At 40.2% G+C, this 16682-nt stretch overlaps 2 protein-coding genes and 2 long non-coding RNA genes across 6 annotated transcripts; 2 read left to right on the forward strand and 2 right to left on the reverse strand.

Annotated features, from left to right (window-relative positions):
• Positions 1 to 1675: 1675 nt before the first annotated feature.
• LOC124180991 lies at positions 1676 to 11785 on the forward strand. Its single transcript, XM_046567039.1, has 11 exons — positions 1676 to 1791; positions 3041 to 3205; positions 3383 to 3441; positions 3537 to 3678; positions 3757 to 3924; positions 4024 to 4162; positions 9203 to 9351; positions 10404 to 10462; positions 10850 to 10991; positions 11192 to 11356; positions 11429 to 11785. Exons 2-11 carry the CDS (start codon positions 3065 to 3067, stop codon positions 11567 to 11569), a joined length of 1305 nt encoding a protein of 434 aa, XP_046422995.1. The 5' UTR covers positions 1676 to 1791; positions 3041 to 3064; the 3' UTR covers positions 11570 to 11785.
• On the reverse strand, positions 4706 to 5493 carry LOC124175243. The gene is made up of 2 exons (XR_006869128.1): positions 5372 to 5493; positions 4706 to 5264 (listed from the first exon to the last, which is right to left on the reverse strand). It is a non-coding gene; the product is annotated as an uncharacterized LOC124175243 (long non-coding RNA).
• Positions 6207 to 8109, reverse strand: LOC124175238. Of its 2 annotated transcripts, none has more exons than XR_006869127.1 (3): positions 7125 to 8109; positions 6787 to 7034; positions 6207 to 6274 (listed from the first exon to the last, which is right to left on the reverse strand). It is a non-coding gene; the product is annotated as an uncharacterized LOC124175238 (long non-coding RNA). The 2 variants fall into 2 exon arrangements; XR_006869126.1 differs by having other exon boundaries at positions 6223 to 6274; positions 6544 to 7034.
• A 1374-nt stretch (positions 11786 to 13159) lies between the features above and the next one.
• Positions 13160 to 14816, forward strand: LOC124175229 (glutathione S-transferase 1-1-like). 2 transcript variants are annotated; one of them, XM_046555255.1, is made up of 6 exons: positions 13160 to 13299; positions 13493 to 13675; positions 13751 to 13809; positions 13917 to 14058; positions 14148 to 14315; positions 14416 to 14816. In XM_046555255.1, exons 2-6 carry the CDS (start codon positions 13535 to 13537, stop codon positions 14554 to 14556), a joined length of 651 nt encoding a protein of 216 aa, XP_046411211.1. In that variant the 5' UTR covers positions 13160 to 13299; positions 13493 to 13534; the 3' UTR covers positions 14557 to 14816. The 2 variants fall into 2 exon arrangements, with proteins under 2 accessions (XP_046411211.1, XP_046411221.1); XM_046555265.1 differs by having other exon boundaries at positions 13235 to 13384.
• Positions 14817 to 16682: the final 1866 nt, after the last annotated feature.

A 16682-nucleotide genomic window follows, 5' to 3' on the forward strand; every position in this document is an offset into this window, starting at 1 on the left:
AAATTAGATTTAATCCCAATGTTGCAAAGCCGACGCTCACAATCCGAGACGAGGTATTTTTACTAATTTTTCAATCACGTACAGCAATCTTGTTTTCTTAATTACGCATTTAAACGTAGAAAATCTTATTTCTATATTTTATTTCATATGTAACAAATGGATTGAATCGTGTTCTCAGATACAGCAAGAAAATACAGACGTTCGTGAATCAGGATCAGATTACATTCCACACGGAAAAAATGTTTTCAGGAAGTGTAAAGGAAAAAGATTTTACTACTTTCTGAACAAAATATTCTTCTACCGAAACGCGGTACCATTTTTTAGTGATTTAATAAAATCGTAGCAAAGTACATGGTAAAAAATGACGGGTAAATACGAGTAAAAGTACGTGCAGCCTTGTGAATGTTATTAACAAAAAATGCAGACGTCTGCAAACGAGATTCACGGCTAATAGCTGTGACACTGCCTGTCCAGATCATAATCGACGTTGACGTTGTTTCTTCTGTAAAACTGATCCTGAATTTTGTTGGACCGATAGAATTTGCTCTCGGGAAAATCGAGTTGTATTCTGTTAGGTCGACCGTGCCAATGACTGGTGAGGACAGCTACTTTGCGCCGTTTGTTTTCCTCGTAAATTCCGTCCCAGATAAGAGCAGGTTGCCTGCGATCACAGCGTTGCTGTTTGGGGTTGAAAGGGGCCGTGTCATGAATGCGATCGTACCCCGTGGTCAGCTGTCCGCGACTCCTTCGACCCTCCTGCTTTCCGTTGCCAAAGTAAGTGATTTCATCTCTGACCGCGAAAGGCTCCGACTAGAAGGTTTCGAAACTGAAAATGTTTGGTCCGAGGAGGCGACTTATCGTTAGTTTGTCAACGAGGTTAGAAGACGCGAGTTCGTTTTCTTCTCACCAGTCCTACGCATGCGAAAATTTTCGGTATACACTCTTCGGACGCTTTCATCAGCGTCCATGGTGTTTTGAATTCGGTCTGAAACCTCCCCGTCATTTTGACAACTCCGTTTTTGAAAATAGCGACACGTTCTTGATCCGCCTTAATTTCCGTCGCGACTAGTCGAGGAAAACGGTTGACGGAGAACGTCGTTGAAAACGAGCCAGGCAGTTGCAAGCTTTTTTTTTGCACCGCATGACCTGAAGTTGCACCGTTAGTCTTCTCGATGGAAAAGAGAAAAGCGTGCAGTAGGGAATGAGGTTGATGAATTTCAGATGAGAAATCAGTGGCTGAATCGATATTATGCTCAGCATTCTCACTTCCTGCAATCATGAGCACGAGTTCGTGTACGGGTAGTAAAGTTATGTCAAACATACCAAGAAAGCATTTCTCATTCCGGAAGCTTTACCTATGACGTCAGCAAGCTACATCAACGGTACAATCGCCAGGTAGACATCGTATGTTGATCAATCGAATCCTTGACTCGAGGGTAATTCCGTTAACTTTGTTGGTGTCCAACTTCTTGGACTCGATTCAACCATCGACGAGCGGACTCGTCATTTAAGTCGCTTGAGCATCACTGTAGTAACGGGCGTCCCGACATTTGTTTTGGCCTTATCGTCATAGTAACTCTGCACGTACGTACACCGTGCTTCTGGTTCTATCACAAAACTAAACCGTGCTTACCTATCGCCAGTCCAACTGGTGTAAAGCCTTCCATCCGAGGCAGTACACAGCGATTGAATATTACATCTGCTGGAGTGGTGAGCTCTGTAATCGAACGTTATTTCATTCGTGGATTGATATTACAAGTCGCTGAGACTCGGAACGTCGAATTGATTCAGGTAACGCGGAATTAAAGCCAGCATTTGTTCAGCACGTCCGTATTGTAGAATATCAGTTTATCGAAATGCATGTCTCACTGTCACACCTTTTGTACATTTCTATTGGTACATATTTCTCTCGATTCACTGTTTCGTTACACTGCTTGATCAGATATCAGGTCTGTTTACTTGATCGTTACTTCGTCTGTCCCTGAAATTCGTAAGTCTCGTCTAAAAATAATGAAATTTATTCAAAGCACATGATTTATTTTCGCCTGATGTCTTGTACACGGTAATTTCAAGAAATATAACGTGTATTTGTTACCTTGACTTTCTCACAAACGAGATTACTCGTCTGTGTCTGAGTCAATAAATTTCTACAATATTTACCTACCAAAATACATGGTTACACCCACGGGACGGTACTTTTGTAACTGAAAAAATTTTCAAGTCTCCCTTTCTAATTATTTCGATATCTGCGCGTACGCGAGTGACTTTGTCCGATCACTTCGCAATATTGTATTTCTTGTGTTAGTAATTGGAACGTAGATCTCGTTTACGAACGCTCGTAAATTGTGGAGCTTAAACAGAGATTTACCGTCTCTAACACCTTGGCTTGCTTGCACACGTCTTGCAGCACGTGCAATATACGCAATGATTTATTAACGATATCTCCAAGAGGACACAAAAACCGAGAAGTACGCGATATAAATACACAGACGTGACCAGAGACAATAAAATCCAAATTTTCTCGTACCTTTCCGATCATTTCAATAAGATGTGACGGTGAAAATAGTACCAAAAGTTGCTGGCGGCTGGAGAATTTTGACCCATATAAATGGGAATTACTTAATCCTCCGTAATTCATCGAGATCAGTCGATCTTTTTGGCAACGTTCAGATTGTTTTTTTTTCAAAGGCCTTATATTACTTAAGTAAACCATTTTTCCCCATCCCTTTATGATATATGCTGCAGCTGCAGGTGGGCGGGAAGCAGGCAATCTCTGACGAGCAAAATTCAGGGGTAGGATGAATATTTCATGAAACTTTATCAATTAAGGCGTTGTAGATCTGGAAGGCTCAGAGGCCCTTTTCGTATTTAGGTGTTTAATTTCAAAAGTTTTAATGACCGCGTTCAATGAACCTGTGTTAATTTACACGGTAATAATCAATGCACATGCATCATTTTAATCGTCGATGGAAACGCGACCCTCGCAGACGATCGGGAAAAACTTCAAAACAATCATCAACAATTGCCTTTCATTTTGTAGAAACTGTACAACAAAAGCACCAAAATGCCTGTGGATTTGTACTATTTACCGCCAAGTATTCCCTGCCGAGCTGTCATGATGCTCGCTAAAGCCTTGGGCATTCATTTGAACTTGAAGGTAGTCAATATCCTGGAAGGCGAGCACTTGAAGCCGGAATTTCTCAAGGTATACATCGATCGATCCTTCTCATCTCAATTATGAAAAGTTTTACAAATTTGTCGATGCCTTTTGCCTGTGGAAATAATAAGCCGTGCTGTCAAATGATTAATTTACTCCCACGAGAATGAAATTGAAAATTTCTACGGTAACTAAACTGATACATCATTCATTCGATCACCTCAGATTAATCCGCAACACACGATACCGACGATCAACGATAACGGACTCATACTTTGGGAAAGGTGCGTGACTTTTGCGTTTCACTTAAATGTATCGCAGATTTTTCACACTACTGGAACGATTCGTCATGTTCACATTTTTTTTTTTTCATCTATAGTCGAGTCATCATGGGTTACTTTGTGGAAAAGTATGCAAAGAACGATTCGTTGTATCCGAAGGATCCGCAACGCAGAGGCAACGTTGACCAGAAACTTTACTTCGACCTCGGTACGCTGAACCAAAACCTTCTGAAGACTTACGTAAGTGTAAAGATCGTATTGCCAGGGCGAGGTGCGTTTCTCGATCGAAATTTGACCGAGCTGTTTCTTATTCGCAAGTTTCCAATTATCCTTGGCCAAGCTGAAAGTGTCGACGATAAGAATTTGGAAGCTCTGGAAAAGGCGTTCGAAGTACTTGACACGTTTTTAGAGATGAGCAGATTCGTGGCCGGAGATCAGTTGACCATCGCCGACTTCAGCATCGTCGCCACAGTCAGTACAGCTGACGTGAGTAACTATCCGTTGTTGCACAATCGAGACGTGGATCGTTGAAAATTGGTATATGAATCGGAGGAGTGAAAGAATCCCAATGAAAATTTGCTTCAGGCATTCGGCTTCGACATTGGCCGATTCGACAACGTCGCCAACTGGTACAGACTGTGCCAAAAAGCTCTGGCCAACTTTGGGTACGAAGAGATAAACGCCAACGGAGCCAAAATGTTGGGGGATATGCTGAAAAAACGCAGCTGAATTTCGGATCTCTGACGATCGGACAAATCGCTTCAACCCTCGGACCGCAGCGCTGCCTGTTGGTCCGAAGAAATGAAAGATCTTCTAGTCGTTAGAAGCACACGTTTCAATTTCCTCGCACGTGTGCCCAGCGCAATATCCCGATTGGCAAGCAGCGGTGCATCGGTGTAATTTGAAGAAGTGGAAGCCTACATTTTTTCTGCGTCAGTACGAAAGTTTTACCTCAAAAATTCACTCCGCTTGAGAGGTTTCTCGTTGGAAGATTTTCCGGACCCTGCAAGCGAAGCGGTTAATTGAGAAACTTGTTGATTAGTCATTATTATTCATAAGAATTAATCTTCACCTTATTATCAGATTATTTCACCTTAATTACTTAGTCAAAATAATAAATATCCCCTTGTTATGATTACGTGTATTTTGCAATTATCTTAATGGCTGTATATTTCTTCACGTGAAATCATGAGGTAGATGAAGAAATTGGATTGAAGAAAAATTCTTCAGTCACTTAATTAGGAGAGAAAATATTTTTAAATACTACTTGATAGCGATAGATCCAACAAATCTATTTTCTTTAAACAGAAAAATTTCTCCTTTTGAATTTTTAATCTTTAGCTATCCATGTAATACTTTATCTTATTTCAAGATGGTTCAGCACTTTGACCCACAATTGTAAGTTACCCGCAGTCTGCTCCGTACCCGATTGAGGAAGTAATTTTTTAAATTTAATATGTTCAACCGCCGATTACAATCATCTCATGAACGTTACTGCAGTTGGTACGTCTGCAGAATTGAACGATTTGAATTCGATTGTTGCTACGCACGGTGAAGGTTCTTTCAGCCGTCGGTAAATCATGGACTGCCATCCGCTGATATTGCCGGAGTTCTGCACGAAACTCGAAAGCCTCAGCAGCCGTAACTAACTCGGACGATTGTCCTGGTTCGAAGCTGTATCAGAAACCAGTTACACAAATAGTGCATATACTGGCACTTTACATATCATACAGCAGTTGAAAGTCGCAATATTTGGGCACCATCTTCTCTGCGGTCTTGCTCAAGTACGTTAATCCGAAATCATGAAAAATCCTTACCAAGTGGCACTGAAATTCAATTCTAAGTTAAAAGAAATTTGAGATATCAAACTGTATGTAGAAATAATTAGATCAATATTAAACGGTTTAAGTTAACGGAGTATCAAAATGTAAACCTTTTAAACGTTTTTCCTGTGAAATATTTGACTGAGTACGCCGGAGTCACGGTTAATAGTCACAAAAGTGATTTGTCATTTCGTGCGCAGCAAACTTATGACGTTTGTTGTGTAACAGCATGCTGAAAAGAATTTCCGATTTAGAACGCAATGGGAAACCGGTTCCTACGTGTAAAATGGAAAATTTAATTGGGTACATGAAATGCTGAGTTCGACTTGAACGAAGTGAAAACGATTTCACGGAACGTAATAAATAACAACGCGTTTGGAACGCACAATCTCTCATTGTCTAACTGTAGTTGGTAACATTCTGTCGTGTGGGTAATTATTACTGGTAATTGGCGCAAAACACAAGCCTAGGACAATGCAGCTGCTCAGTATCTTGCTTGCGATAGTTACATGGAAATAGAACAACTGTTTACATGTCGCGAATCGTTAGAATCCAATCGTCCCGTCCCTTATCTAAAAGCTGACTGGGTGGTAAAGTTACGTAATATGTTACCCAGGAAAACGTGTTCTTATCAATAACCGAAGCTTCCTATCTAAGATAAGATATCTCGCCAATTTCATCAGCGTGGTCGCTTTCATCGCGTTTACGCTGATAAGGCTTCCGCGGCGAGTAATTCTTGAAAACGAGTAGAACTGCATAATGTCAATACGTTCGGTAAATAAATTGAAAGATCGCTGAGAATACGAGATACGATCCGAAGCATTGCAAATAAGGCGCCACGTTTACTTTGCGTTATAGAAAACTTCAGAGGCATCGGAATTGTGCACAGTCACCGTAAATATCTGCTCGGCGCGAAAGATGATTTCATTTGTGATTCATTTATTACTTGCATTTATAGTTAGCCGTAGAAGAACATGCGATGAACGGGCCAATTGTTGAGCATAACGCATTTCCTAGGGAAAGAAATTTCTGTTTCAATTTTTAATGTCACGTGGTACGATCTGCGAATTCAAATTCGAGAGAGAGTCGATAAGGTGGCAAAGGATTATAGAAAATTTTACAGGATCATTTGGAACACAGTTTTGAAACTCGAATTAGTTTTCTGCACATTTTCGTCGGTAAATTTTTATTTTCGGCCGAAATGTGAACAAGGAAGAACAAGGGCAAGTAAGGGTGGTAATTTTCAGGCTAAAAAAAAGAAAATTGACTATGGAAAATTTACGAGTCGTAATTCGCTGCTGCGAGTTAAAAGAAAATGGTTAAATATTTCCAATACACCGTGCTTATTTTTGGCCATATTTTTCGCACATGAGGAAGAAAATATACAGTCTTATCCGATCAGCATTCTGCCCGAAATTAAGTAATCAACTACAAGGTGATTTTCCCGGAAATTGGTCCGCTATGAGTAACTTGCGAGTGGGTGTCGGCACACCTGTACAGCAATAATGGTGTTGTGCAAACTTACATAACGCTCGACTCGCATGACTGTGCGAAAATTGAGTCGAACGCTCTGAAAGCTGGATCTCCGCTTTGATGTCGTCGTGTTTACAGGCAGGCGGGATTAACCGTTTAGATTGAAGGATTTCAACACTTCAATGGAACGTTTTTAGTACCGTGGCCAACGGTTTCAATGCGATTTCCGCCATCATCGGTCTTTCCCGATACTCGAATACCGATCTTATTCACGTTTCGCGTCACCCGAGTTGAGGTGAGCTGTTGGGGAAATCCATGACTATCAGCAAGTTTCAAAAGCAACAAAATCTCATTCACAAACATCGAAAGATCAATGGATAATACACTCACCGTTATTGTACGATTTCTGTTTTCGCGGTAGTATTGATTACGCGGTTTAAATTATGAATATACGCGGTTACATTACTCCTTCACTCAATCGTTACGAGAATTTTGAATTTCGTACGAGCTGGAAATTCAAGACTAATTATTTTCAAGTAATAATAATCCTGGCAGTACTTGATGAATTTAATTTCAAAATTCGCAGTGAAAGTTTTGGAAAAACGAAGACGAATTCACGTTCACTGAACCCACAAAAATGATCGTGGAATCGGGTTTCCGCATAGTCAGAATTCGCAACAGATTTTCATGGGATTTTGGAAACTGATCGTCGTTCCCCAAAACGCTTTTAATCACTTACAGAATAATAAAATAATAATACAGAAATATGTTGGAGAATCATGCACTTCGTATCACTTCAAATACATAATATTATCTATTAATCGCTATCTTTTATCAATGCAGTAATCACGCTAAAATGATAACACACGTGGCTTTCACGATACGAAAACTTTGCAAAACTTATTCCACGATATGATCTGCAAATTCTTATCTGAATGTATATGCTCTGCAAACAACTGCTCGAAGCTTTCCAAGACGACAATTTTGCGGGACATTGTGTAAAAGTTAACTCGTTATCGCTTTCAATCGCACTTTCTACGCGAACATGATATTTCTTTTCCCGTACTCGATGATTTTCGTACAAAAGCTATGGATAAAAGTTGAGCGATCTGTTCGATGAAACATGAAAATTATCACGATCACGTCTGGGAGATGAAGAAAATCTAGAACGTCATACGTACTCTCGTTCTGTCAATATTTGCAAGCTAATTTCATAGATCGGGATGTGGGAGTGGACGACAACCCGTGAAGGGTCCGTCCATCATGCCTACAAGCATACGAATGGTATTGAAAAATTCATGACGAGCCACTACTAATATCCGACATGCGTACTCGTCCGCGATTAAAACGTGTTGTAAAATGCAATATCATTCGGTTCATTTACGGCACATTGGCGTTACAGTTCTTCCAGAGAAATCGATGTCGAAGGTATAACATTGTACGTTGTACAGCCTTCGAACGAGTATATAAATTGTTCCCAGGGCAACAGGGCGAACAACAAATAGCCTCTGGTTCTGCGTTTCAATGCTCAATGAATGATTAACTGAACTGGACAGAAAAACCGCATGTTCCAATTCCGATTACTTTGCCACTGGAAATCGTTCAGTGGTTCTGATATCCATTCTTTTCGACGATACAAACGCTGGAACAATTCATCTCCCGCTTGTCCTTTGATCACTTTGGCGGAGAGGATTCGGGCCGTTTGTCTCTCGACGCTCCGTTCCATCAAACGGATCATAAAAGTGCTACGCATGCAGAAATCCAGCCACTTGATGCACGGCTTCATACCATTCATGGCCGTGACCAAGCCGGTAACTTTCACTTCTACGAGACTTGGCGAGCCTCGATTGGCCGATGGGTGTGGATAGACAATCGGCTAGGCAGCAACGGATCTGCGGAGAGTCTCACGAAAAAGGATCCAGAATTCAGTGCCCAGCGTTATAGTCGTAATATTCCGGTACCACGATTCGGCCACTCGTCGTCAGTCACTAACGATAAAGTCGGTTTTCATTCCGCTTCTGACTCAAGGAAAGAGCTTCTCCACGCTTCGGCGATTATGACACACATTTGCTCGCCTAAGTTGAGAACCCCTGCAAGGTCATTCGCCTGTGGACGGAATGGCTCACCATGGTTGTGCCGGCGGCACCGGCGAGTGCTTATAAAACCGCTTTATCACAAACTCTGCTAGTCTCTCGACACTCTCCAAACCTGCTAGACGTGTCACGGCCACTGTTCTCTAGAAACTACGTTCTCTCAAACAAGGTTCGAACCCTTTTTCTTCTTCTTCTTCTTCTCCTGCGAATCGAAGTTCGATACAATTGTTGTTCACGCGTGATTGCTGTATTTTTCGATTTATGATATTTTTAAATTTCTTATTTCGTTGATTGATTCAGTGATATCTGCTATTATGCTGACTTGGAAATAGTGCAATTGACTCACCCTTCTCACCGATATCTATCATTTGACAGAAGCTGAAATGACGATCGATCTGTACTACGTACCGGGAAGCGCGCCTTGCCGTGCTGTTCTACTAACTGCCGCTGCTGTTGGTGTCGAATTGAATAAAAAAATGACCGATCTGATGAAAGGCGAACATCTGAAGCCCGAGTTTTTGAAGGTGACAATACAGGCCTATCACCTTTTTCATTTCACCACTATTGATGCATATTGTCAGATTTTTACTTACATTTTCAAGTTCACGTGAATGCGCGCGTGCTAATTTTGCTGTGAATATGCTTAATTTGCACAAATTCAACTCAAATAACAAGCAACATTTTTACGACCCTGTCCATTCGTCAAATTCTTACACAAATGATCATATTAAACTTGAATTCACGATCCAACGACAATGTCGTCAATTTTTCACTTAGTCGTGTTGAGATTTATAAAAACAAAAAATGCGCGGTAGCGTGTTTTATTTTGACGGTTAATATGCCTTCGCAGTCATAGCGTATAAGTAAAATTAGGTAACATTCACGGTACGAACTTCACTTGTTTGTAAAGTAAACGGTCTCTACGCACCTTGAGAGTTTCGTTTAACGCTAAACGGTTCGAAAGATATTACGAAAATAATTATCATAACAATAGTTTTTGCCGAGTACATACTTACATGTCATGAATATGAGAATGAAAATCAAACGTCAAATAATCATCAAATATCCTTTTCTTCTTTTGCTCTTTTGTTCTTCGTGTCATTATTTTTACCATAATTATTATCCGTTTTCACTTGCGCTAGAAATTTGTCGTCACTGGCTTGCAATTTAAAACAACCACAAATGTTTATACCATAATTGCATTACAGAACGAGTGGGCGGATGAATAAATGCAGCTCGCAGTAGTCATAACATTTATTACCATTGTATAATAAAAGCTCTTGTTCACAATGTGACGAGCAGTTTTCTTTGGAAATCAAGATTGAAATAATGATAAAACTAAATCATACGCAATTTTCTGTAGATATAAACGACTTAAAAACTAATCAACAGTCATGCTGAATGCTACATTTTGAATTACTTTTACGTCTATCTCGATGAAAAAAAAAGGGAAATAAACTAAACTAACCTCACAGCTCTTAAATGCAAAAAAAAAGAAATCCCAAAAAATGCCCTGCGAACATCATCGTACTTAAAACCGTCATTGTACACGTACCTTTATCCTTTCATTTTCCAGATGAATCCCCAGCACACAATACCGACCTTGGACGACGACGGTTTTTACCTCTGGGAAAGGTAGGAATTCAATCAGATCGATCAACCGCTCAAGAATAAAGACGGTATAAAACCACGAGTGCCGCCTCGTAATAAATCCTAGCATTATAATTACACGAGCTTGAGAGATAGAAGTAGCGTAGGAATACCGGCTATACTATAAATAGAACACGGGACAGGATATCTTCAAGGTCTCCGTAGGAGCAAGGTTGAAAATGAACGACGAACAATTACTCTTGTTAGCTAAGACTTTGAAATTTGTCGGGTTCCTAACAGGCAAGATTGACTCTCGCGGAAGCTGCTATTCCAGAAACATCTTTCAGAAATCATAGGCCTTCTTCTATTTATAAATTGCGCCCACTCGTAGCACATAGAGCAAGTTTCAATTGTGACAACGTTTGTTAACAGTCGCGCCATCATGGGATACTTGGTTGACAAATATGCGAAGAACGATTCTTTGTTCCCGAAGGACCCTAAATCTCGGGCGCTTATCAACCAGAGACTTTACTTCGACCACGGAACTCTCTACAACGCATTCGCTGAATACTTCGTACGTATTGAAATTCAATTTACCAGAAGCGAAGAGACAGAATTTTTCTTGCCAATAATTAATAATATAAAATCTCCGAAGGTCCAGACATTTTTTTTTTTTTTTGACCACATTTTGCCTTGTTCGGTCTTTAATTAATTTATTATTCAATCGGGGGAAATATATTCATGCATACACGTTTCTCGATGTGCCCGCTGCAGTATCCAACGATATTCGGCAACGCGCCTGCCGATCCGGTCAAGCGGGAGAAGATCGATCAGGCACTTGAATTTCTGGACAAGTTCCTCGAAGGGCAGAAATACGCCGCTGGCAAGACCCTCACGATCGCTGATCTCGCTCTGGCAGTGACCGTATCCAATTTCGAGGTAAGAAATCGCAGACATCGCGAGGTCGCAGCTGCGAATGTTACGGGACCATAATGATGAAACTTTCTCCAGGTGATGAACCTCGATCTGAGCAAGTTCAAGAACGTCGTACGTTGGCTTGCCACTATCAAGTCCGAAGCTCCGAAATACGAGGAGACGAACGGAGCTGGAGCCAAAGCCTTCAAGGAGCTAGTCGACAGTTTGAAGAAGTAGATTTAGCCATATCGATTATTATTTTTTTTTTATCATCACTGTACGTTGCTTATATATAAAAGATCGTGCGAGTGCACGTAAACGGTATTACCTAGAGTAGAACCGATTCGAGACTTCTCGTAGAGTTATAGTTTATTTTCTCCTCTTTTATTAGTTGATCAAAGGCTGTAAACCATTCGCACAAATATATAACTTTGTTACACATTTCGTGAGGAATATATGTATTATACTTTTATCATCGAATATCAACCAAATCCTTTCAAAGTTCGAATTTCAATGAAAGTTGTCATACATCGCGTTAGGCAATTCTAGAATTGCAATTCTCTGGTTTCTCGACTTACCAAACGTTTAGTCGAGTTTTTCTTGGCAGAATCTCAAACTGTCGAGTCAAATAGTACGTCAATTACACTCGTTTCAGGAATATCGAAAAAAACACAGCTGATGACATCGATTCAACATTTAATAACTTTTAATTTACTAGTCTCATATTTACTTGCCAGTAGACAGTGAAACGTTTTTCTCTTCAACTGTTTCTCTCAATGAATCCTTTTACCGATTGAAATATTTGCCGACTTTTCCAGACCGCGAATATTATCACTACCACTAATGAATGTTACATCTTTGACAAAACATCCATATATCGCATATATATAACGGTATACGGACCAAAAAGGCACCAAAAAGGCAAATTTGGAGTTAAAAAGATGTATACTTTCTGCGGAATTTGCTACAAAAGCACTGAAAATGCATATGTACACCAAGATCAATCGAAAAAATAAATAAATGTATAAGGTAACTTATGTTTGCTGGATACGCCTTTTTAGCACCAAAATATACGTTCACGTATAACGTTTATAAATGGTATAAAGTCGCATCCACTATTAAACATTTTTTTTTCCTAGCTGGCAAACGACGCAAAAATATTCTAAACGAGAAAATTTATCGATATCGGGGAGAATTTAAAAGAATTTCTTCAGTCTCCCTAGAAATGATATCAAACGTAACTGTATAAGAACGTAATTACCGACGACCTTCTACCGTTAATTAAACATTGTATTATTGTGAATGAAATACGTTTATGTATCCACCCTTCTACCGCTATGCGTGGTATAATGTCATACGTGGGCAAATGCGACCTTGCACCGTTAGTGAAAGTGATTATTTTTCATAAAATTCGTGACGAAAGGGCATAAACGTCAGTACTTTAGGACCTTTTACCGTCAATTCGTCCATTTTTCAATTTCAACGGTTTTGAACGTATCCTCATGTTTTTCGCGTTAATACAAAGGGAGAAATTAAAATTGCTAATCTACCTTCACGCGAGGTAGAAGGTCGTACAATGGCGCATACTTCCTCATGCCATTAGACACGCGATATAAATTCACCCCAAAGTCTACACGGTATATGGATTATGCTGTAACTAGAACCGGGAATGACGTAACAGCCTAGAGCCAAAACGGTATGCGTTATCAGACGCTCGACTGACGTCGTGTTTCATGTGGTGAACACCAGGACATTGCAATGTATTCAGAGACACGCTGGCTTGACGCCAGATTAAATATTCTTCCGTGACTTGGAGTTATGAATTTTTGAAGCTCAGGTACGAAGGGAAAACGGTCGTGTGACGATGAGACGTAGAGGTAAAGACAACCGTACTTAACAGTCCGAAGGCTGCTCTAGACCTGAACAATCGTACAGTTGCTCAACTCGTCACTCACTTATATTCAAACGTACGTTAAAATCAATTTCATAGTCCATAGATCGTCATTCGCGTAACACTGCTACGTGGTGACATAGTTTTTATGTCATCTCGAGGTGAAAATCGCACTCATAAGTTTTATTCGGAATACTTTCAAGACGGTCTCGATACTTTGAGCGAATTTCTCCGTGACTCAACCTCTGCACTGTTTTTTTTTAATACAGATGCAGGTGTCTGCTTGAGAGTATTGGAAGCAAATCTACGACATGTCACTTGACTTGTATTACACACCATTCAGTCCCCCGAGCCGTGCAGTGCTGCTGGCATCCGAGGCGATTGGAATTTCCCTCAACTGTATAAACGTCGATTTGTTCAGCGGTGAACAACTTAAACCAGAATACGAGCAGGTATTTCTTTAAGGAAAAATTCTTGCACTTTTCATCGATATTTTCATGGTTGAATAACGAATGGTGCGTTTATAGTTGAATCCGCAAAAGACGGTCCCGCTCTTGATCGATGGCGACTTCAAGCTAGCCGAAAGGTACGAGACTCTCTGATTCCCGAATTGAAAGAAGGGTAAACAGCTTATCCGTGAAAGATACTCGAACGATCTATGCTGTACATGCTGTGTTTCATTTCCAATTCCAGTCGAGCCATCATGATTTACCTGGTGAACGCGTACGGTAAAAACGACAGACTTTACCCGAAGAATCCAGCTGCACGTGCTGTTGTAAACCAGCGTCTTTATTTCGACATGGGCCATCTGTACAAGAGTATCTCGGAATATTTTGTGCGTACGATGAACGTATCGTCAAAGTCATGTAAACTTTACACGATACGGGCAAGCTGTTACAATAACAATGTACAACGTTATTTCAGTACCCAGTTCTTTTTATGGGAGCTACAACGCACGATCCGGCAAAGTACGATAATTTGACTTCGGCTTACGAAATCTTGGACAAATTGTTGGACGGCCAAGATTATGTAGCAGGGCGGAATTTGACTCTGGCTGATTTGTCCATCGTAGCGTCGGTGTCAACCGCTGATGTGAGTGAAAATTATCTCACCATAGTTGATTCGTAAAAATCGGCAGGTACTCGATTACCAAAGAATATTTTCTCGTCTTTAACACTTCATAAATTTTCAGGCGCTTAATTTTCATCACAAAAAATACGGAAACGTTAGCCGATGGTACGAACGAGTGAAACGATCCGCACCAGGGTACCGGAAAGTCAATGCTGATGGAGCCGAAATTATGAAGCAATTTCTAAAGGATCCAGAAGCGTAAAACGATCGACGGACGATAAAAATTAAACAGATGTTTCACGCCTGTACAGTTTGGTACACAAGGCGTATCTTCGACGGCAATGTTTAATCAATATGTATTTTATCCAACACGTTCCTACTACGTAGGAAAGTAAATAGAGAACAGTTCCGTACATCAACAGGCAAATTTCGTTACGGGGTAAAAATTTTTTCCTCGCATTAATTTTCTTCTCCACGATCCAGCTCGATAACCTTTGTAAATTAATACAAAGTATTAGCTTACGATGCGTTGTTTATTATATATTTACTTAATCTACGTAGTTTAAAATCTGATGATCCCGAAAATTTGGAGGGATTTAAGAAACGCTCACGGAAGTAGCCACGTGGTTAAAAATAATTTTTACTACATATGGAATTCCGAAATTACCACAGACGCGAATGATCAAAATGCACTGCAGATCGTTCAACCAGCAAAAGCAAAATCCAGTGTAAACTGTTGACAGAGCCTGTGGAAATTCTTTTAGAACTGTATAAAAATCCCAATCATCAACGCTAAATGCGACCAGCATCCGATACCGGAATTGTAAAAAGTATTTCAAAGTACGGTCACGTGGACGAAGATAAATTTACCTAATATTTGAAAGATTGAACTCGTTCTGATGAATCCCTTCCAATATTGTCTGAATAGCGATAATTGTCAAAGCGTCGTTCTTCAATGCCTTGGTGACATTGAAAAGATACTTAGAGTACGTGCGAAAAAGGTTTGCTCATTCTAACGCGTTTCGGTCTGGTAAATTGATGGATTGAAACACTTCTGACAGTCTTTGGTAGAGATAAATTCACCAATCATTGGAGTGAATAATTAATTAGCTATTGTCCGTTTTGTGAGGGAAGTGAAACTGAAGACAAGGACGATTTCTTTTTGTTCGCATTCTTTCGTTATGTGCTTTTCGTAATCATTTTGGGATCTCTTGCGGAAGTTATTCTCAGAAAATCTTATCAAATTTATAGCAGCATCCCGACGAGTTTCACAAACTCCGATTTTCGCAATAAATCAGGTGGTTCTAAATGAAATTCAGGTGACTCTACGTGCGAATGGACTGGAGCCTTGACTGTGAACCAATGAAAAATGTATCCAACACATTACTCGAAATGCACCCACGTACTCCAGTTACCTAGCCCAGCTATAAAAAAGGTTAATTCCCTCGAACCACACTAAAGAATACAAGGGCCGCAACACTGTGCGCCAGAAAGATCTTTGGCACTAATTTCTCTCGCTGATTTCCACAGATCGAAAACCGAACTACCGCCAAGAAGAATTTTGTCAAATTTATCAGCAAAAGTTTTTTCTCGTAATAGGTTATCCTCGCAATTTCTGTACCCGGCAACCTGCTCGGCTTACAGAGTTATACATGCCGTTCTACAAATTGTATACCTATTATCGTAATGGAGAACAGTGATTGTTACTCCGTTTGATGCCCCATTTGATCGATCGAACAACTTCACGAGGCATATGGTGAGCTACATACATTATACCGAAGGTGTGAGTACCCAGTGGCATATTTTATGGATTCACAGAAGTGATTTCTCTTGAGTCACGGCGTATTGGAAACCAATTTCATGGACGTATTATGACGGCTATCAGAGTCCACCGTACGTCACTCACAGTCAAACCACAAAATTAACAAAGGAACGACTTAATAGACCAATGAGAGCGACAGAAATTCTGTTTCAAAAATCACCCTAACTTGTGATGATATTCGTTACATTAAGCTATGTCCAAACTTAACTAGAAGTTGAGTCAGTCGCTGCAGGCCTAATGCTTTCTTCGAAAAAGATTGATAAGAAAGACATGGTTGGTCTGTGGCTTTGCGTAATTGGTTTCAAAGTATTTCGTAGGAGAATTTGTGACACATGATAACGGATATACGTCCGTTTGAATGGCACGAGAATTCGTTTGTAGAAATGGATAGCATACGATCGTTATGAATTTGCGCCTAATGGCACAGAAAAAGGTGTGATTTCTATTTCACTAGCAAACAGTAGTGGCTACATTAATGCTGCGATGTTTTTTCACTGGTAGGCAGATTAATAGAGAACAAAACGAAACGGCTTTTGAGCAGCCCAATTTACGTATTTAGGTGATGC

This window comes from Neodiprion fabricii, chromosome 1, assembly GCF_021155785.1.
Source record: "Neodiprion fabricii isolate iyNeoFabr1 chromosome 1, iyNeoFabr1.1, whole genome shotgun sequence".
Taxonomy (NCBI): domain Eukaryota; kingdom Metazoa; phylum Arthropoda; class Insecta; order Hymenoptera; family Diprionidae; genus Neodiprion; species Neodiprion fabricii.

Excerpts from the sequence above, each read along its gene's own strand:
- LOC124180991 (XM_046567039.1), top strand. The coding sequence starts at position 3,065 with ATGCCTGTGGATTTGTACTATTTACCGCCAAGTATTCCCTGCCGAGCT. Across the intron at positions 3,442-3,536 it reads GGACTCATACTTTGGGAAAG|TCGAGTCATCATGGGTTACT; the intron begins GTGCGTGACTTT and ends TTTCATCTATAG. Across the intron at positions 3,925-4,023 it reads CCACAGTCAGTACAGCTGAC|GCATTCGGCTTCGACATTGG; the intron begins GTGAGTAACTAT and ends AATTTGCTTCAG.
- LOC124175229 (XM_046555255.1), top strand. The coding sequence starts at position 13,535 with ATGTCACTTGACTTGTATTACACACCATTCAGTCCCCCGAGCCGTGCA. Across the intron at positions 14,059-14,147 it reads AGAGTATCTCGGAATATTTT|TACCCAGTTCTTTTTATGGG; the intron begins GTGCGTACGATG and ends ACGTTATTTCAG. Across the intron at positions 14,316-14,415 it reads CGTCGGTGTCAACCGCTGAT|GCGCTTAATTTTCATCACAA; the intron begins GTGAGTGAAAAT and ends ATAAATTTTCAG.